This window comes from Cetorhinus maximus, chromosome 2, assembly GCF_964194155.1.
Source record: "Cetorhinus maximus chromosome 2, sCetMax3.hap1.1, whole genome shotgun sequence".
In the NCBI taxonomy this organism is placed as follows: Eukaryota; Metazoa; Chordata; class Chondrichthyes; order Lamniformes; family Cetorhinidae; genus Cetorhinus; species Cetorhinus maximus.
The window spans coordinates 133960084-133982767 of record NC_135880.1 but is presented as its reverse complement, the minus strand read 5'-3'; the positions used below and the strand labels follow the sequence as shown (position 1 = coordinate 133982767).

At 43.7% G+C, this 22684-nt stretch overlaps 1 protein-coding gene across 5 annotated transcripts in view; it reads right to left on the bottom strand.

The window, feature by feature from the left end:
• LOC144697613 (tudor domain-containing protein 7-like) overlaps positions 1–22684 on the bottom strand; it is a 153763-nt gene that overhangs the window by 104117 nt on the left and 26962 nt on the right. For all 5 annotated transcript variants that reach the window (XM_078569671.1, XM_078569655.1, XM_078569647.1 and 2 more), the window contains 3 exons: positions 22286–22505; positions 18499–18646; positions 12449–12665 (listed from right to left, as the gene is read on the bottom strand). In XM_078569671.1, the coding sequence (XP_078425797.1) occupies positions 12449–12665; positions 18499–18646; positions 22286–22498 (578 nt within the window). In that variant the 5' untranslated portion in view covers positions 22499–22505. Of the gene's footprint in view, positions 1–12448; positions 12666–18498; positions 18647–22285; positions 22506–22684 lie in introns of those variants that run through there.

The window sequence follows — 22684 nt, the reverse complement described above, 5'->3', positions numbered from 1 at the left end:
ATGACACAAAGATTGGCCGAGGAATGGATAGTGTAGAGGATAGCCATAATCTCCAAAACTATATAGATGGGTTGGTGGAGTGGGCGGTTAGTGGCAGATGGATTTTAACATAGAGAAGTGTGAGGTCATACATTTAGGGAGGTCAAACAGTCACAGGGATTACAAAATAAATGGGAATATACTAAGAGGGGTAGATGAAATGAGAGATCTTGGCGTACAAGTACACAGGTCCCTGAAGGCAGCAGTTCAAGTAGACAAGGTTGTAAAGAAGGCATATGAAATGTTCTCCTTCATTGGCAGAGGTATAGAATATAAAAGTAAGGATATAATGTTGGAATTGTATAAAACACTGGTGAGGCCACAACTGGAGCATTGTGTGCAGTTCTGGTCACCACATTACAGAAAGGACATAAATGCTGTGGAGAGAGTGCAGAGGGGGTTTACAAGAATGTTGCCAGGATTAGAAAAGTGTAGCTATGAGGAGAGATTAGATAGGTTGGGGTTATTTTCCTTAGAACAAAGAAGGCTGAGTGGTGACTTGATTGAGCTGTACAAAATTATGAGGGAAATAGATAGAGTGGACAGGATAAAATTGTTTCCCTTGATGGAGAATTCTGGAACTAGGGGACATAGATTCAAGATAAGCGGCAGAAGGTGTAGGGGGGACATGAGGAAAAACTTTTTTACGCAGATGGTAGTGGGCGTCTGGAATTTGCTGCCCAAGTTGGTGGTAGAGGCAGAAACTCTAAACTCTTTTAAAAAGTATCTGGATCTGCACCTAAAGTGCTGTCAGCTGCAGGGCTATGGGCCGGGTGCAGGAAGGTGGAATTAGAAAGGGCACCTGGGTGTCCTCGGGCTGGCATAGACAAGATGGGCCGAATGGCCTCCTTCTGTGCTGTAACTTTTCTATGGTTCTATGGGATGGACACACCATCTATACTTAACTAGATAGGTTAAAGATAGTATCAAACTTAAAGAAAAAGTATATAATTGTGCAAAGATAGGTGGAAGGCCAGAAAATTGGACAGAATAAAAGGAACAGCAAAGGATGACAAAAAAAATTAATAAGGAGGGAAAAATTAGAGTTTAATAAAAAGCTAGCCAGAAGTATAAAAACAGTAAGAGTTTCTATAAATATTTTAAAAAGAAATGAGTTCACAAAATGAACGTTGGCCCAATATAAGGTGAATCTGGAGAATTGATAATGGAAAACAAGGAAATGGCAGATGAATTGAACAGGTATTTTGCACCAGTCTTCACTGTACAGGGTACAAGTAACATCCCAGAAACAGCTGTGAATCAGGAAATGGAAGGGAGGGGGGAACTCGGGGAAAATTACAATCACCAGAGAAGTGGTACTGAGTAAACTGTTGGAGTTGCGGGCTGACAAGTGCTCAGGTCCTGATGGACTTCATCCTGGGGTCTTGAAAGAAGTGGCTAGTGAGACAGTTGATGCATTGGTTTTAATTTTCCGACACCCCCTAGATTGGAAGTTAGCAAATGTAACTCAGCAAATGTAACTCCATTATTCAAAAAGGGAGGGAGACAAAGTGGGAAACTACAGGCCAGTTAACTTAACATCTGTCATAGGGAAAATGTTAGCAGCTATTATTAGCTATAGCAGGGCACTTGGATAAGTTCAAGGTAATCAGACAGGCGACATGGTTTTGTGAAAAGGAAATCATGTTTAACCAACTTATTGGAGTTCTTCGAAGGAGTCACATGTGCTGTGGATAAAGGGGAACCGGTGGATGTACTATACTTAGATTTCCAGAAGGCATTTGATAAAATGCCACATCAAAGGTTATTGCGGAAAATAAAAGCTCATGGTGTAGGGGGCTACATATTGGCATGGATAGAAATTTGGCTGGCTAACAAGCAGAGATTGGACATAAATGGGTCTTTTTCAGGTTGGCAAGATGTAACGAGTGGCATGTCACAGGGATCAGTGCTGGGATCTCAACAGTTTACACTTTATATAAATGACTTGGATGAAGGGATGGATGGGATGGTTGCCAAATTTGCTTATGACACAAAGATAGGTAGGAAAGTAAGTTGTGAACAGGACATAAGGAGGCAACAAAAAGATATAGATAGGTTAAGTGAGTGGGAAAAGATCTGGCAAATGAAGTATAATGTGGGAAATGTGAAATTGCCCGTTTTGGCAGGGAGGATAAAAGTGAAGCATATTATCTAAATTGAGAGAGAATGCAGAACTCTGAGGTGCAGTGGGATCTGGATGTCTTAGTGCATGAATCGCTGAAGGCTGGTATGCAGGTATAACAAGTCATAGGAAAGCTAATAGAATGTTATAATTGATTGCAATGGGAATTGAATACAAAAGTAGGGAGGTTATGCTTCAGTCATATATACCATTAGTGAGACCACATCTGGAGTACTGTGTACAGTACTGGTCACCTTATTTAAGGAAGGATGCAAATGCGTTGGAAGCAAGTTAGAGAAGGTTTACCAGACTAATACCTGGAATGGGCAGATTGTCTTATGAGGAAAGGTTGGATAGGCTAGGCTTGTATCTGCGGAGTTTAGAAGAGTAAGAGGCGATTTTATTGAAACACACAAGATCCTGAGGTGTCTTGACAGGGTGGATGTGGAGAGGATGTTTCCTTTTGTGGAGAATGAAGAACTAGGGGCCACTGTTTAAAAATAAGAGGTCGCCCATTTAAAACAGAGATGAGGCAAAAATTTTCTCTCAGAGGGTTGAGAATCTTTGAAAGTCTCTTCCTGAAAAGGCGGTGGAAGCAGAGTCTTTGAATATTTCTAAGGCAGAGATAGATAGATTCTTGGTAAGCAAGGGGGTGATAGGTTATCGGGGTTAGGCGGGATGCAGATTTGAGATTACCATCAGATCAGCAATGATCTTGTTAAATGGCAGAGCAGGCTTCAGGGGTAAATAGCCTACTCCTTGTTTGTATGTTCATATATTGATTCATTCCTCTCTCATGTCTAGCTTCCCTAAAATGCATCTATGATATTTAATCACATTTAGTCTATTTAGACTCAATTAGACCTATAGGTGGCACATAACAAATTACTGACACTAGGTAAAGAAGTTTCTTCCAAATTCTCTGTTGGATTTTTTTTCCAAGAGGCAGAGAATCATTACGATACAGGAGGGAATTCAGCCCATGCTGGCTGTCTGTAAAACAAGCCAATCAGTCCCATTCTCTCTTTCTATCTCCACAGTTCACATCCAATTTCCTTTTGAAATCACTGATCATCTCCACTTCTACCTCCCACATAGGCAGCAAGTTCCACATCATTAGCATTCGTGGTATAAAAAGCCTTCTACCTCTCATCCCTGGCATCTTACTCAAAACCTTAAATTTGTGTCCTTGTTCCATCAGTTGATGGGAAAAGCTCTTCCTTATCTACCTTATCTAAACCTGTCAATTTGAACACGTTTATGAAATCTCCCTTCATTCTCCTTTGCTCCAAGGAAAAGAACAGCAGCTTCTCCAACGTAATCGTGTAACTAAAATCCCTCATTCTTTGAAGCATTCTGGTAAATCTCCTCTGCACTGTCTCAAGGACAGTCACATCAGTCCTAAGGTGTAGTGACCACAACTGTATGCAATACTCTAGTTAGGGCCTGCCAGAGTTTTGTAAAGGTTCAGCACATTGTTCCTGCTCTTGTACCCAGTACCGCTGTTTATGAAGCCCAATATACCAAATGCTTTGCTAACTAGTCTCTCAATATCTCCTGCCACCTTCAAAGATCTATGCCCATGAATCCCAGGTCACTCTGACCCTGTACATTCTGTAGAGGTGTGCCATTTAGTCTATAACACCTCTCCCTATCCCTTCTGCTAAAATACATCACTTAACAATTCTCTGTTTTAAATTCCATCTGTCACTTGTCTGACCACTCTGCTAGTCTATCTCTTGTTATAGTCATTGATATCATCCTCACTGCTCACCACACCTCCAAGTTTGATATCATCAGCAAATTTTGAAATTTCACTCTATTCCAATATCGAAGTCATCTTGTGGAACACCTGTATCCACCACCCTCCAGTCTGAAAACCAACCATTTACGACGACTCACTGGCCAGAATTTTATGTTGGACATGTGGACCCGACCCAGAATTATGTGAAGTCACGTGAGAAGATGTCGGGCACACGTCTCGACATCATCGTGCTCGCACACAACATTATGGTTGGCAGGCGCGTGGAGTCGGAAGCGTGCCCGGCAACAATTTAGCGGGCAATTAAACCAATTAAGGAGCAAATTATCAGCGATTTTACCTGGCCCGTCCACTTTTACCGATGGCAGGTGGGCCAAACGGCCAGGTGGCCTTCACATGTTCACTATAAACTCCATTCAGGGCAGGATAAAATGTCCGTTGTTAAACAAAATAAAAGACGACATTTGAGGGATGAGGTGTTATGTCGTCTGCCGACAGGTGCTCGAATTTGCAGTATTGACAGTTTGCAGCAGTTTATGGACCTGATTTCACTTTTACAGTACTGCAACTCCCTGAGGCAGGTCCACAGCAGCTGTCAGCCTTCAGGGAGCGCCTGCCTGCACCCTCACTTTTCTCAGCACCAGCCCTTTACCCGCAACCCCCAGCAGCGCTGAACCTCTCTCAGCTCGTGTTTCACGCTGGCTGCCAGTTAATTGGCCGGCCAGCGTGAAATTGCAGTCGGGGGCGGATTGCGGCTGGAAGCCATCCGCTTTCGGCCTGTCAATTGCATGCGCCTGACAAGCGCAAGATTCAGCCCACTTTTTTCTGTCCTGAAGCCAATTTTTTATCCAAGCTGGCATTGACCTGCCTATTCCATGAGCCTCAATTTTGTTAACCAGCCTTTTATGTAGTAGTTGGCCAAACGCTTTCTTAAAATCCATATAGACAACATCCATTGCATCCCTTCACCAATCTTCTACTACTTCATTAAAAAAAATCAATTAGATTAGTCATGCATGATCCACCTTTTACAAATCCATGCTGCTTCTCCTTAGGTCTCTCCAAGTGTCTATTGATTTTTTCCCCCAATTATTGTTTGTAAAACCTTAAAAACCATAGATGTTGCAGGAGTTATACAGTAAATGGCAGAACCCTTAAGTGCATTGACGGGCAGAGGGATCTGGGTGTACAGGTCCACAGGTCACTGAAAGTGGCAAAGCAGGTGGATAATGTAGTCAGGAAGGCATATGGCATGCTTGCCTTCATTGGCAGGGGTATTGAGTATAAAAGCTGGGAAGTCATGCTGCAGCTGTATAGAACCTTGGTTAGGCCACACTTGGAATATTGTGTGCAATTCTGGTCGCCACATTACCAGAAGGATATGGAGGCGTTGGAGAGGGTGCAGAAGAGGTTTACCAGGATGCTGCCTGGTCTGGAGGTTATTAGCTATGAGGAGAGGTTGGAGAAACTCGGATTGTTCTCACTAGAGCGACGGAGATGAGGGGTGACTTGATAGAAGTTTACAAAATTATGAGTGGCATGGAGAGAGTAGATAGTCAGAAGCTTTTTCCCAGGGTGGAAGAGTCAATTACTAGGGGACATAGATTTAAGGTGAGAGGAGAAAACTATAGAGGAGATGTGCGGGGCAAGTTTTTTACGCAGAGGGTAGTGAGTGTCTGGAATTCGCTGCCAGAGGAGGTGGTGGAAGCAGGTACGATAGTGGTGTTTAAGAGGCAGCTTGACAAATACATGAATAGGATGGGAATAGAGGGATACGGACCCCGGAAGTGCAAAATGTTTTAGTTGACAGGCAGTATGATCGGCGCAGGCTTGGAGGGCCGAAGAGCCTGTTTCTGTGCTGTACTTTTCTTTGTTCTTTGTTCTTAAACTAACTGGTCTGCAGTTACTTGGAATGTCCTTAGATTCCTTCGTGAATAAGGGTGTCACATTTGCCATACTCCAGTCCTCTGCCCATCCACTGTGTCTGGGGAAGATTAGAAAATTTTGGAAAGCTCTTCTGCAGTTTCCACCCCCAATTCCAGACCAGGAGAACCATCAACTCTAAGCACAGCCAGCCTTTCCAGTACATCCTATCAATTTTCACCCCATCCATTATCTCTACCCCTCTGCTTCTACAGGTGTTTTGTGAGCATTCTCCTCCTTATTTTACGCCAATACAAAATACTCATTAAGTATTCTAGCCTTGCTTTGCGCCTCTAAACATGCATCAGCTTTGTCCCTAACAGACCCTATCCTGGCTTTTGCTACCCAATTATTTACAAGCTGGTAGAAGATTTTTGGGCTGCCTTTTAGGTTAACCTCCATTCTATTCTCATATTGTCTCTTTGCCAGTCGTATATTCCCCTTCACTTTCCTGTTCAACTTATTGTATTTGGCTTGGTTCTTGTTTTAAGAATTCATGCGATGTATTTCCTCTATTTTTGGTTCATCATATTTTCCATTTCCCTTGTCATCCATGGAGCACTGGCTTTGGTTCTGCTACCTTTTGCCTTTGTTGCAATGTACCTAGACTGTACCTGAAACATCATCTCCTTAAAGGTCATCCATTGTTCTGTTAGAGGTTCTGTCAGTCTTTGGTTCCATTTTGCACCAGCAAGATCTCCTCTCAACTCATTGAAGTTAGCCCTCTTGTAACTTAGAAGTTCTACTTTAAATTGTTTCTTGCTTTTCTCCGATACTAACTCAAACAATGATCACTCTTACCTGTGTGGTCGCCAACAAACACTTGGTCCACTTGGCCCACCTCATTCCCCAGCACCAGAACCAGCAATGCCTGGTTTCTGGTTGGACCAAGAATATACTGGTCAAGGCCATTTCCCCTCCTCCTCCTTACCTTTTATTCTAACATCTTCCCACCGATATTTGGGTCATTAAAAATCAAGTTCACCACTCCATAATTTGTGAACATCTAATTTACCTGCAATATGCACCTTTATCTCTCTCTCTCACTATTTGGAGACTTATGGAATAAACCAAGTGGCATGGTCATGCCTTTCTTGCTTAAGTCTAACCAGATGGATTCTGTCCTTGGCCTTTTAAGACATCCTCTCTTCCAACAGTACAATGTCTTCCCTAATCAGTACTGCCACCAACCTCCCTTTTTTCCTCCCATTTCTTTTTGTCCCGCAACATTAAGTGGCCAATCCTCACCATTTTGAAGCTACATTTGTTATTGCCACTACATCACATTGCTACACAGCTGTGTGCTCGTAGCTCACCAACCTTATTCACCACACTTTATCCATTTATATACATGCATTCTAAATCTGTCTTTGTATTCCTTATAGTCTTTCTTAGTCTACTATCTGAGATGGTACTACTTCCTTCTCTTGTACTTAAAAAAAAATCTTTCATGGGATGCGGGCATTGCTGGCTAGGCCAACATTTATTGCCCACTCCTATTGGCCTTGAGAAGGTGGTGCTGAGCCACTGCCTTGAACCGCTGCAGTCCACATGGGATAGGTACACTCAGTGCTGTTTGGAAGGGAATTCCAGGATTTTGACCCAGCAACAGTGAAGGAACGGTGATATAGTTCCAAGTCAGGATAGTGTGTAGCTTGGAGGGAAAATTGCAGATGGTGGTATTCCCATGCATCTGCAGTCCTTGTCCTCCTTGGTGGTAGAGGTTTGGAATGCACTGCCTAAGGAGTCTTGGTGAGTTTCTGCAGTGCATCTTGTAGATGGTACACACTGCTGCCACTGTGTGTCAGTGGTGGCGGCAATGAATGTTTGTGGAAGGGGTGCCAATCAAGCAGACTGCTTTGTCCTGGATGATGTCAAGCTTCTTGAGTGTTGTTGAAGCTGCACTCATCCAGACAAGTGGAGGGTATTCCATTACACTCCTGACTTGTGCCTTGTAGATGGTGGACAGGCTTTGGGGAGTGAGGAGGCGAGTTACTCGCCACAGGATTCCTAGCCTCCGACCTGCTCTTGTCGCTGCAGTATTTATGTGGCTAGTCCAGTTAAGTTTCTGGTCAAAGCTAACCCCCAGAATGTTGATAGTGGGGGACTCAGTAATGCCACTGAAAGTCAAGGGGCGATGGTTAGATTCTCTCTCGTTGGAGATGATCATTGCGTGGCATTTGAGACATGAATGTTGCTTGGCACTTGCCAGCCCAAGCCTGGATATTGTCCAGGCTTGTCTTGCTTCATTTAAACGTGGACTGCTTCAGTATCTGAGGACTCGTAAATGGTGCTGAACATTGTGCAATTATCAGCGAACATCCTCATTTCTGACTTTATATGAACAAGGAGGAGTAGTCCATTCAGCCCCTTGCTCCGCCATTTAATAAGATCATGGTTGATCTGATAGTAACCTGAAATCTGCATCCCATCTACTGCCGATAACATATCAATCCCTTGCTTACCAAGGATCTATCCACCTCTGCCTTAAAAATATTCAAAGACTCTGCTTCCATCACGTTTTGAGGAAGAGTTCCAAAGACTCAACCCTCAGTGAAAAAATTTCATCTAATCTTGATTTTAAATGGGTGACCCCCTTATTTTTAAACAGTGACCCCTAGTTCTAGGTTATGATGGAAGGAAGGTCATCGATAACACAGCCAAAGATGGTTAGGCCTAGGACACTAGAATTCCTGCAGTGATGTCCTGGAACTGAGATGATTGACCTCCAACAAGCACAACCATCTTCCTTTGTGCTCAGTGTGACTCCAACCAGTGGAGAGCTTCCCCGATTCCCACTGACTCCAGGTTTGCTAGGCACCTTGATGCCACACTCGGTCAAATGCGGCCTTGATGTCAAGGGCAGTCGCTCTCACCTACCCTCGGGAGCTCATCTCTTTTGTCCATGCTTGAACCAAGGCTGTAATGAGGTCAGGAGCTGAGTGCCCCTTGGTGAAACCCCAACTGGGCGTTAGCAAGCAAGTTATCGCAAAGCAAGTGCCACTTGATAGCACTGATGATCCCTTCCATCACTTTGGAAGTGACGGTAGAGTGGGAGATATGCCGGGCCACGAGGTTACAGATTGTGGTTGAGTCCAATTCTGCTGCTGCTGATGGCCCACAACACCTCATGGATGCCCAGTCTGGAGTTGCCTGATCGGTTCGAAATCTATCCTACTTAGCATGGTGTTAGTGCCACACAACACGATGGAGGGTACCCTCAATGTGAAGATGGGACTTTTTCTCCACATGGACTGTGCAGTTGTCACTCCTATCGATACTGTCATGGACAGATGCATCTGTGGCAGGCAGGTTGGTAAGGATGAAGTCAAGTCTGATTTTCCTTCTTGTTGGTTCCCTTACCACCTGCCACCGACCCTGTCTAGCAGCTATGTCCTTTAGGACTCGGCCAGCTCGGTCTGTGGCAGTGTGACTGAGCCACTCTTGGCGACGGACTTTGAAGTCCCCCACTTAGAGTACATTCTGCACCCTGGCCACCCTCAGTTTTTCCTCCAAAGGGCATTCAACATGGAGGAGCACTGATTCATCAGCTGATGGAGGGCAGTATGTGGTAATCAGCAGGTTTCCTTGTCCATATTTGACGTAATGCCATGAGACTTCATGGGGTTGAAGGACTCCCAAGGGCAACTCCCTCTCAACTGTATACCACTATGCAACCTCCTATGCCTGATCTGTCCTGTCGGTGGGACAGAACATATCCAGGGATGGTGATGGTGGTGTCTGGGACATGATCCGTAAGGTATGATTCTATGCTTGACTAGTCTGTGAGTCTGCTCTCCCAATTTTGGCACAAGCCCCCAGATGTTAGTAAGGACGACTTTGCAGGGTCGATGGGGCTGGGTTTGCCATTGTCATTTCGGTGCCTAGGTCGATGCCGTGGTCCATCCAGTTTCATTCCTTTTTATTGACTTTTTAGCAGTTTGATAAAACTGAGTGGCTTGCTGGGCCATTTCAGAATCATTCACATTACTGCAGATCTGGAGTCACATGGTGAGATTCGAACCAAGGTCCCCAGAGTCTGGGTTACCAGTCCAGTGATACTACCACCACGCCACCGTCTTCCCCCAATTACATCATTTTATCTTTAACACCTTTGACAGGTAACCCCTCAAGCTTTCATTTTCTGGAGAAAAGAGCCCCAGCCTATTCAGGTATTCCAGATAAGCATCCCCTTCACAGGTCTGATATCACAACTGTGAATCTTTTTTGCATCTTTGCTGATGCCTCTGTGTTCTTTTGATATTAGCAAGACTAGAACACCACACAGGACAAGTGTGATCTAACCAAAGTTGGATAAAAAATTAACATGCTATTTAATGTCTCTACAGAAATAAATTGCGATGCTTGATTTGCTTTTCTTATGGCCTTATTAACCTCGATTGCTACTTTTTATGCTTTATGTATCTGTATCCCCAGATGTCTTTGTTCCTCTACCACATTTAGACTTATCAAAACCAGGGGTGTAGTGCTGCTGGAACGCACTACAGCGCTGCTCCAGCACCTCCAATCACGGCCTGGGAGAGGGGGATGCAGACGGTTCCAAATACCGGGGCCCAGTTCGGTGTTTTAAACAGAGTTCTCATCATCCACACTCAGCAGGCAGAGTTTAAGTTCTGGCAGACCAGCTCAAAAAAAAATCAGAACTTTCAGGCTGAGTATTTATTTTTTGACGCTGGTCTTTCGGGTTAATTTCACTCGTTGCGGCACTGCTGCTGGGGAGGTTGCAGGGTGGGGAGGAGGTTGGAGGGGTTTGGGGTGGAGGGAGAGGTTGGGGAGAGGGGGTGGGGTGTGTGAGGGAGGAGTGAGTAAGAGGTTGGTTGCAGAGGGGCACCAATATTTTTCACTTAAAAAACATAGTTTTACTGATTTTTGGGGATTCAAATGATTGATACATATTTAGAAATAGTATGCCCAAAACATTTTCTTAGAGCTCCAGCACCTCAACATTTGGCACCACACCCCTGATCCAAGCAGATTGTGACCTTGTTCTACCTACCAAAATGCAACATTTCACCCTCACATATTGAAATTTATTTGCCAATTATATGCCCGTTCTGCAAGTTTATTAATTTCTCCCAATATTTTATTGCATTCTTCCTTTGTATTAACTACATGTCCCAATTTGTAAGTTTAGAAATTATATTTCAGATTCCCAAGTCCAAGTCATTAAAATAAACTGAACAACAGTCTCAGCACCATTTCCCACCTTTTGCCACTCTGATTAGTTACACCTACTTACGTTTGCTAGCCATTCTACTACCCGTCCCCGACTCACATGTTCTGACATTAGTTTCAAGACTATTATAGTTATTAACTTTAAGCCTTACTATGTTATGATTGCTGTTCCCTAGATGTTCATTTACAATTACCTATATACTGCCATTCATTTCCCATTACTAGGCCCAGTAATGATTCCTCTCTTGTTCTGGGTAAGAAAGGAGTCTTGGATGCAGTGTAACAACTCCATTTCTTTTTCACCTTTCCCTACCAGTTTATTTTGAGTAATTGAAATCTCCTATGATTATTATTCTAGGTCTTTTACTCATTTCATAGAATTGCCTCATTCTTCTTCCACCATTGCGTCTGCAGAATAATCCTATTAAAATTGATCAATCCTGCATCTCAGTCCATGTGGAAAACTTACAAAATATTAACAATTTTATCTTAGGTTTGCCTTAATGTTTCTAAATTCAGGGTAAACAGACAGTTCTTTTACAGAAAACACTTGCTACAGTAATACTGAACAAACATTTTTAACTTTTATTTCACCCCCACCACTCCCCAAATGTTATTTTATTCATAACTAAACAGCAAAAATTCTCTTTAGTTTATTCTCTTCTGATGCAGCCAGTTGCTCTACATCTTCTCCAAGTAACAAATCTTACAAGTCTAAAAAGCAGGCAGCAGCAATCTACTCTACCAGGGAAATGACAAGTGCATAGGGTTGAAAGAAAAACAGAACCAACTCCACCTTCCCCACAGCTTCCAGCAACCATCATTGGGCAGCAAATCAGAAGCAGGAACAGTAAGAAATTCCCGTCTCAAATATTGTTCAGGAATGCTGAAGCCAATTACTACACCTCTGTATAAAAACAAAATGCTGCAAATGCTGGAAATCTGAAATAATAATATAAAATGCTGAAATTACTCAGTTGTAGTAGCATCTTTAAGAGGAAAAAACCGAGTTAACCTTTCAGATCTTTGACCTTCATTTTCTGTTTTTATTATGCAACATCACTACTGGTCACATAAGCTAGAACAGTTAACCCAACAAATAATAGGTTTAAACATGGAACATTCCAGATGTGGTTAATTTACCCAGTCAGCAAGTCAAGGAAACTAGTCAGCAGCATCTTCCATTTGTTCCCTTTGGTCAAAGTTCAAAAAACATGAGCTGATTTAAGACCAGAGAGGTTGGTTGACCAGTTCTGTGCCCACTGGATTTCTGCAACCTTAGGAATTAGCTAGTTCCTGCTGCAATTTTCACAAGGAATAACTTACCAATCTAAACTATTCACTGTGGTGCGGAAGGTTCCCTTCAAATCTTTTAATGCACTGTACATCATATTAAGTATTACCTATTGATTGTAATAGACAGAGGTTTACGAATTGAAGCATCCTTAGGCACACCAGCAACTGGTGGGTGTATTTTGGAATCTGAAAGCACCTCTCTTCCCATGCCAGTCTTTGCTCCTTGCACGCTTCCTTTTCCTCTTGTAGAGCTAGTTGTCCTCCGGCTCCCTTTCCCTGGCTGACTAGTATACTCTGGTTGCCTTAAAGTTGCTTTAGGTTTTCCTAAAGGAAAGAAAAGAACACATTATAAAATGGAAAGATAACTGTGGGTCTCAATTAGCCAGACTCATTCTTCAAACCACATGGATAAGCTTGGATCACCAATAGGGAGAATTACGTGATAGACTCTGGAAATGGAAATCTGGTGACACTGCCCCACACACACATCCATTTTACAACAAATTCCAATAATATTATGAGAATAATAGGCAAATGTTGCAGCTAATTTGTGCCCTGCAAGATCCCACACCAGCAAATAATCATAATCTATTTTCAGTATTGTTGGCTGACAAACGACCAGGATGAGAAGAACGCCCCTGCTACTCTGAGTAGTTCCACATGATGTCTTAGTTCAATGAATGGAACATGGGGCTGAATTTTCCGGCTGGCGGGGAGGCTGGAGAGGGGGCAGCGATCGGGTCTGCGCCGCCATTTTACGCGGATGGGCCAATTAAGGCCCGCCCAGCGGGAATTGCGGCTCCTGAGGACAGCACAAGTGGGCGGGCGGTGACGGGTTTGCAATGACCGCCGGGTCCAATGGCAGCCCGGCGGCCTGTTTTAAAGAGTTGCTGCAGCCTTTCCAAGGCTGCAAATTCTGGCCAGTGGAAGGGATTCCCAGAGCACTGCTGGTGAGCAGGCCAGGTAGGAGGGTAGTGCAGGGGGCACTCTGCCCCTCGTTTTTTCGATGATTGCCTTGCTGCCCTCCTCGAGGAGGTGGCAGCAAGGCGGGAGGTCCTGGTACCCCAGGACAGGAGGAGGAGGAGGCTCCCCCACGTGACCAAATATGCCTGGGAGGAGCTGGCAGAGGTGGTGAGCTCCTGCGACGTGGTGCAGCGCACCTGGGTCCAGTGTCGCAAGCGCTTCAACAACCTGTTGCGCTCAGTAACAGCGCAGATACTAGCACCTTGGTGGGAATTAGAACATCGGCTAGTGTCCCAGGGCACAGCGGTGAGGACACTTCACAGTCGCTGGAGGAGCTGGCAGAGACAGAGTGCCCATGGCACCAGTAGTCGGAGGACTGCAGGGGGCCAAGCACATGCTCAGTTGGTGCCTGATGATGTGCCTCTGGAGTCGTCCGTGACGCAGCAAGTGCAGTAAATGCGTGCAGGTGTGCGGGAGCATCTGGGGGAGATACATGAGGCTATGCTTGGCTTGGTGCCCGTGGTAAAGGAGTCTACGTGGACTGTCACCGAAGCAATGAGCCTTATGTCCGAGCATCATGCATCCTCCATGGAGAGAGTGGCGAATCTCGTGGAGAGGCTCCTCCAGGGGGCCCATTAGGGCTTCCTGCAGATGCGCTTGGACCAGCAAGTCCTCACATCGGCATTGACCTCAGCTGGTCAGTGCCAGTGTGGGAGATGGTCTGGGCACCAAGTTTCCCAATTCGGTGCCCATCCATCCACAGTGAGCAGGGAAGTCTGTAGCGACCCCACGTCAGTGCAGCAGCTGCCTGTCGTCTCCTCTTAGGGCGCTCCGGATGAGAGCGGCAGCTCCTCCACCCCTCTGCTAGTGACCGTTGCATCCAGTGAGGCTGTGGCGACTGGGGAAATGCCAGCTGTGGAACTGGCAACTCCCTCCCAGGCGGGAGCAGCACAGGCTCCAAGGGCCAGAGGATGACCGCCAAGGTCATTGAGGCCAACAGGACAGCAGGCTGTCTCAGATGCCACTCCCAGCTAGGGGTCAGCACCAAGATGTAGCACCCAAAAACGTAAACATAAGCCAACTTAGGCACGCCACGGGTTTATCACTGGTGCTTTTGTGTTGGCCCGCAATAAGTTGCTGTGATTTTTAAACACCTTTTTCATTTTGTTTCATTAAGTTTCTTTGGCTGCAATATTAAATTCAGACATGTCACCATGGCTGAGGTTGCCTCTTTTGTTCTGCAGGTGGATGGTTTCCAATAATGTAATGAATGCATTGTGGGACATTCAGCTTTATTAACAAGGACCTGAGTTAATGTTCCTAACCAGGCAGATTTTGCACTTGGGTCTCGAATATGGAGCCTACAGCCCAGGCTTGTCCAGGAGGTCCATATGTGGTGTACTAGCTGAAGGTTTGTTGGGTTAAAGCCTCCCCGGTGTCCCTGCCTCCCTGGAGTATGCCTGAGTCAGCGTCAACCCCATCAGCATTTCCCTGTGTGCGCTCATCCTCGGACTCACTGCTGGACTCATCGTGTGCATCCCCAGCCAATGTATCTACGTCTTCATCGTCCACAGCTTCCCCCCTTTCCAGCGCAAGATTGTAGAGTGCAGCATGCAACCACTATCAGTGACACACGATCTGGGGGGTTACTGGAGAGCGCCCCCTGAGCGGTCCAGGCATCGGAAGCGCATCTTGAGAAGACCAATAGCTCTCTCCACCACAGCCCTTGTGGAGGCGTGGCTCCTATTGTACCACTGCTCAGCTCCTGTTCTTGGATGACGAAGAGGCGTCATGAGCCACCTTCTGAGGGGGTAGCCCTCGTCACCCAGCAGCCATCCATCCAGCCAGGCTGCAGCACTGAAGAGCCCTGGCACCTGGGAGTGTCTGAGGATGTAGGCGTCGTGGGAGCTGCCTGAGTACCTTGCACAGACTTGTAGAATCAGCATCCTGTGATCACACACTATCTGCATGTTCATGGAGTGGAAGCCCTTCCTGTTGATGAAGGCACCGGCTCACCTGCTGGTGCCTTGATGGCCACATGTGTAAGTCTATTACACCCTGGACGTGGGGGAAGCCAGCAATCACTGCGAAGCCTCTGGCTCGCTGTGTCTGGCTTGCCTGGTCCCAACGGTAAAGGATGAGGGTCAATGCACGCCTGAACAGAGCGTCTGTAACCTGCTTGACACAACTGTGGACAGCTGATTGGGGGACACCGCAAAGATCACCCACTTATCCCTGGAAGGAGCCAGGGGCATAGAAGTTGTGGGTAGCTGTGACCTTCAGAGCCAGTGGCATGGGATGTCCACCCACACAGTTCGCAGACATCTCAGGCCCAATCATCTGACAGATATAGTTGACTGTCTCCCTTGAGAGATGGAACCTCCTTTGGCACTGCACCTCAGACATATTGAGGTAGCTGCTTCATTGCCTGTATACCCCAGCAGCAGGATAGTGGTGTCCTCTGCGGCCCCTTCCGCTTTGGACTACCTCTTGGTCCTGAACCCCTTGTGCTTGCACCTGACTTCCCAAAGGTGGCTCCCCAGAGGCTGAATCTGCACTCCTGGCCTTCTCCCCCTTCTAGCCCTCCCTTCCTCCTCAGAGGAGGTGCCTCCAGTGGGGAGTTCAGCTCCCATTCCCAGGCTTCCTGAAACATGCAGGTCCAAAAAGGATTCCTCATTGCAGTGCTGACCTGAAGGTTGAGACACCAGACCAAGCAGCTGGTATGCATTTTGAAGCATTGCAGATACACAGACATCAGTAACTTTGAAACATCAATATTTGACAGAGCACACTCGTGACCCCAGTGAGCTCTCTTATCCCACCCATGGATGAGGTTTATACAAATGTGTCCTCCCCGCCTGCCCGCTGCGCCCGTGCGCTGATCCGAAGATTGCACGGGCGCTGAAAAATCGCGGTCGATTGGCGCCTCAAGGGGCCCATTAATTAATAGTGGGCTTACATCGGAAAGCATCGCTCACCCGCCCAACGAAATATCGCACGGGACGCTCGCCCGACATCACAAGTCGTTTTACGCGCGTGTGTGGGGCCCGCCCCCGCATGCCAACGGAAAATTCTGCCCATGATGTGGGAGACACTTGCCATGTACCTTTCAGCATAAATCTAAATACACAGGCCTCTAGTGATGCAAACGCACCAGCACGTGACAAGTTTGGTGAAATACCTTCATCTGCCCTTCTTACAGGCAAATTAAACTGAATTTTTGGGGCAGGGGAAGGATTTGTTTTTAAAAAAATGACCTCCCCCTCAACATTCACAATACTGTGGCCCAGCTCAGCCTCCTGGGTCCATAGAAAGCAATACAGTGCACAAGAAATTAACTGACATACAAACTAGAATACAAAAAAAAATTCCATGCTGTCATTTTTCAATAGAACTAAAATGGACCTCCAAAAATTCTGTGTCAAAGCTGAATAGAATGATAAGAATCTCAATCTTACTCATGAAAGTTACTTCAGAAATGAATGGTTGGACAAGACCCTCCTCAAACAGCTCAGTGAGACACGTAAAGGCCATTGCATGTCATTGACTAAATGCGTGAGGCATGCCAGACTTAAGAACTAGAAGGGTGCCCTAAAAGAAGGAAGAGATGGATACTCCCCTTGCCTACACTGCTAGAGAAATGGTAGGACTGCGTGCATTATAGAGTGACTTCTTGCAAATAGACGGTCTGTAGAGTTTGCCACAAAAGGGCACTTGAGAAATCAGAAGGGGAAAACAATGATTCCAGTGTCAATGTCTTGTCATTTATCGATTGAAGCCAAGCGCCCAATAGTATGCTGATGGAAATACCAAATATCAATATATAAGTACCAAAACTGCCACAGGTGAAGGTTACCAGAACTGTCTTGCCTCCAACCTAACCTAAAGTAATATCATGGAGTACCCTCACCGTCTTATTGTAAACTGTGCCACTGGGTCAGACCAGATCAGGCAAGCAGCACCTGATTTATACTGCAGCTTATGCGTCTGCATTGCTTTCATCATGTGTGTTAAAGCACTGACACTCTGCTGCCAATAGCAAATTTTAAATATTTTGGGGAAGCAGCACCAACTTGGGCAACAACTCAAAGGGTGCAAGATTATCTCCCCAAATGGATCTTACAAATCTGTCCTTCATAGACAGGTGACTGGAGTCCAGAAGCTGCTTTGTTGCAACATCAAGTCACTCAGTAATTACACTCTGTCATAAAGACTGCTCTTGGCCCCAGTAATCACTCTTAATAACAACTGTTCCAAATACAAAACAAAACAATTCAATTGTTAGCACCAATAACTAAGTTGCTCAGAATTTTAACCTCTCAATTCACTGTGTTTAGGAAATAGGCAGCTATTACATTGAGCCCTGAACATAGCTGAACAAAGATCCCAGAAGTGAAGGAGCCAAACTGCATATATATTGCCAGCAGAGGAAAGAAACTGTGCGTAGTGTGGAACCTGGTCAAGACTCATGAACCTCCCCCTGGATTCCCCAATATTGTGGTGACACATATTACATCTCAACTTAGTGTTCTTAATCACATATGCATCAGATACAGTTTGCATAATTCTACAGTATAGATCATCTTTACATTTCTGTTTTGATGAACCATGGAAAAATTTTGAAATTCATCTGTTTTGCACAAGACAAAATATGAATTAGCTCTTGTGATTATGAAACACTTTGGAATATTCTGACAATGTGAAAGGCACGCAAGAAATGCAAGTTCTTTTGTTGTATGCCATTGGGAAATCAAAGAACAAACTAATTCTACTGACAAGCATACTGATCAAAGTCCCTTTGGGTTGGAACGTCAGAAAGTTGCGACAATTTGGAACAAAGGCAGCCACATAACACTTGATACATTTTAAAATCTGAGCTTGACACAAACTCAACTGAATTTTCTAAACAGAAAACACTTGTAATTTAGATCAAAATATTTATAGCCAATCATGTGAGAATAAACTTCAATTCATATTGGATGATTTGTCCGAAACCAGTGGGTTTTTATAACAACAATGGCAACACTGGATTGGAGTCATTAACTTGAAACTTGGTGTAACAATCATAAGATGGACTTGGCATCTTGAAACATGTCACATAGCTTAAGAATCTCAGCTTCAACAAAGTTTGTGCATAATTTTTTCAAAAGGATTCCACTTACTCTAAAGCTCACAATGGCTGAGGTTGACTTACCAACTTGGGTGGCTGGTGGAACACGTTTTAGCCGTACTTGGGAATTTACCAATGTTTGCCCACCATGCCTCTTCTTAGGACTTCGCTGCCGGGCCACCAGTTTAGCGATGTGTGCAATCTCGTTGTTTATAGTGGCGAAACAAACAACCTATGGATCAAACACAAAAATAAATCAACTTTCAGGACTGTTTTTTTAAAATATATGTCTTTTAATGATCTGTTTGATTATGCTTTCTGAAGCAAGACCAAAATCTATTTATGTTTTCAATAACTAAGCTGAAAACCCATATTTCATGCACACCCTGAAGCCACATTTGTGTCAGCTTCCTTCTTCATCATTTAAGAAAATAACAAAAAATAGGAGCTAGAGTAAACTGTTTGGCCCTTTGAGCCTGCACATTCAACAAGATCATGGATAATCTTCTACCTCAACTCAACCTTCCTACACTATCCCCATATCCCTCAGTAACCAAAAATATAATCAACCTCTGCCTTGAATATACTCCATGACTGAGCATCCACAGGTCTCTGGGGTAGAGAATTCATAACCCTTTGCGTGAAGAAATTTCTCCTCATCCCAATCCTAAATGGCTGACCCCTTATTCTGAAACGCTGACCCGTGTTGTCAAGACTCTTAAGAATTTAATGTTTCAACAAGATCACCCCTCATTTTTCTTAACTCCAGAGAATATAGTCCTAGTCTATTCAAATCTCTCCCCAGAGGACAATTTCCTCATCCCAGGAACAAGTCTAATGAGCATTTGCTGCACACTCTTTAGCACAAGGTTGTCCCTTCTTAGGTAAGGAGACCAAAACTGCACACATTCCAGGTGTGGTCTCCTCATACTCTAGTCCCTTTGTCATGAAAGCAAACGTAGCATTTGCCTTCCTAATTGCTTGACGTTCCTGAATGCTAATTTTCATTCATGTACAAGGACACCCAGGTTCCTCTCGATTTCCCACCATTCAAAAAAAAAATTCAGCTTTTTTTATTTTTCCTAACAAAGTGGATACCTTCACACTTTGTCACAGTGTATTCCATTTGTCATAGTCTTGCCCACTTTCCACAACTGTCAATGTCTCTCTGCAGCCTCTTTGCATCCTCCTGGCCACTTACTTTCCCACTTTGTATCATCAGTAAATTTTGATTCATTCCACCCAGTCCCTTCATCTAAGTCATTAATATTGATGTTAACAGTTGAAGCCCAAGTACTGATCAGTGCGTTACTCTCAGCACAGCCCGCCAACCCGAAAATATCTTGTTTATTTCTACCCTGTTTTCAGCCCATTAGCCAATCCTCAATCCAGGTCAATATATTAACCGCAATCCCAATTTTAATTTGGTGTAATAACCTCATTTGGAACTTTATTGAATGCTTTTGAAAATCGAAATACACTACATCCACAGATTCCCCCAAACCATCCTACGATTTACGTTCTCAAAAACTCTGAACGGATTTTTCAAACATGACTTTCCTTTCATAAATGCATGTTATCTCTGCTTAATCATATCATAATTCTTTAAGTGCCCTGTCTCTATCATCATCATAATAATAAATTCTAGTATTTTCTCTACAACTGATGTCAGGCTAGATGGTCTTGAGTTCCCTGTTTTCTCTGTTCCTCCTTCCTTAAATAGCAAGGTTATGCTTGCCTCCGTCCAATCCTTGGGAGCTGTTCTAAAATCTAGAGAATTCTGGAATATCAAAGCCAATGCATTCACTACTTCTACAGCTACAAATCCATTTAATTTCTTCACTTATACTAGTTTCTTCAAGTTCCTCATTCTTGCTAAACACTTCCCCATTACTTCCAGAGTAATTTGTGTGTCTTCTACTGTGAAGATAAATATTAATTATTTGTTTAATGTCTCTGCCATTTCCTTATTTCCTATTATAATCTCATCTGTCTCTGCTTCATAGGGGAATCTCGAATCAAGGCACATGGTTTCAGAATAAGGGGGTTGCCCATTTAAGACAAGAGATGAGGAAAAATTTCTTCTCTTAGAGGCTCATGAATCTTTGGAATTCTCTACCCCAAGAGTTGTAGAGACTGAGTCACTGAATATATTCAAGGCTGAGACAGACAGATTCTTGAACTATAGAATAATTAAGGGTTATGGTGAACAGGCAGGAAAGTGGAATTGAGGCCAAGATCAGATCAGCCATGATCTTAGCAGGCTTGTGAGAGAGCTGCAAGGCATACTCCTGCTCTTTTTAAAATTCTCTTATATAATGGGCCCACCTTTATTTAACTTGGACTAATCTCTTCCTATTTACATTTGTACAGAAACCTTTATAGTTGGTTATTTCTTTATTTCTTTCTAGTCTACTCTCATATTCACTTTTCCCTTTCCATATCAATTTCTTGGTCCTCTTTTGCTTAAGTGTAAAACTTAATGTTTCCTGCTCTTTTTGGCAACATTATAAGCCTCTTCCTTTGATCTAACAGTATCTTTAACTCCTCTAAGCCAAGGGGTAGGGTTTCTGTTCCTGAAGGGAATGCATACTTAGTGCAAAGTATGTATTATTTCTTTAAATGCTAGCCTTTGCATGTGTATCTTATTTTTCAATATAATTTCCCAATCTACTTACCCAACATGCCACTCAAACGTACATAGTTTGCTTTGTTTTGATTCAATTTACTCTAGTTCAAACTCAATATAAAATTCTACCATATTACGGTCCCTTTACTACAAGGTTATTACTTCACCCTTTCTCATTGCACAATACTAGATCCAAAATTGCCTGTTCCCTCAATGGTTCTTTGACATACTGACCTAGAAAACTATATTGCATACATTCCATGAATTCTTCCTCCATACTATTACTGCAAATTTAGTTTATCTACTCTGCACGAAAGATTGAACTCCCCAAGATCACCATAATACAAGCATCTCAAAATTCCTGATTTGCCCTACACTACAGCTATTGTTGGGGAGTGGGCGGTGGGGGCTATAAACAATTTCTACCATTTTCTGCCCCATGCTATTTCTTAGCAGATTCCTATACCTACATTTATAATGTAAAATGATCTTGTTCTCGAAGTGGGGCCTCAGTTTTGCATCTTCTAGCTCCTCAGCCTGCACTGAAAAGAATTCTCATACTCCAATGAATTCTACTTATCTATTTGTCAGTTGAAGAAGCAATATAAATTTAAGCTGTTGCATAGCTTCACAAGCAATGGTAGGCCCTAGTATTTTGATAAAGTGATCATTCATGTGCAAACCAAGAATGTTTTATAATTTTTTTTAGACATTTAAAAAAATATTAATCTTCAAGGAAAGCTAAAAATGTAGTAGCGGGCTAACTTGCAACTTGACATTAATTGCAACGTTGGCTTGGACCTAACCTTTCACCCACCATATACTTCTAAGGTGGACTACAGAAGGTCAAATTAAGCATATTATGGATCAAAATCTCCTTACATTACTTAACAAAATAGGTGTCAATGATTGGCTTGGACTGTTTTGAGTTCACTTCAAGATGAGGTACATTTTTTTTCCTGAAAATCCTATTAACTGAAGGATCTTGCTTGGTTCGTGAAGCAGGTTAAAAGGTAATTGGAAGCCCCAACTCAAAGAAAAACACAGTATAAGCAAATCAGACCTGAAATGATCAATTAAAAAGAAAAAGTCATCAGTTAAATTTCCCATTGGTCTGATGGATTTGTTGTGGTACTATATTGCAGTTGTCAGGAAAGTGACATGTTCAATTCCTGATCTAAGGGGGTGGTGGTAAGGAATCATACCCAAGAGGAAAAAATGAATCTTTGATCCATGTCTTACCTCTCCATTTTTATTAACTCCAAACTTCACGACTGAAGGAATGCTTTTCAAGTAGTTCTCAAGAGTTGGAAATCCAAGCTGTTTATGAGGGATTACTTCACCTGTGAGTTGTTTATACTCTCCCTGCAGCCTTGTGAAAGCCACACCATCTTTGCTCGACTGCAGGACTGCTCGCAGCATCTTAGCCACCAGGTCCTTCTCCGCTTCTGTCATTTTTGACCTTAAAAGCCATAAAAGTTATGTTTGTAAACCTCACTTAACAGTGTACAAATAAAATACTTAAGATAAAAACCTTTGTTTACAACAACAACTTGCTTTATATAGATCCTTTGTAAACTTATGATAAATTAAAACTTTTCTATGTATAAATCTACCTCATGCATGGCATTTTAAAACAAT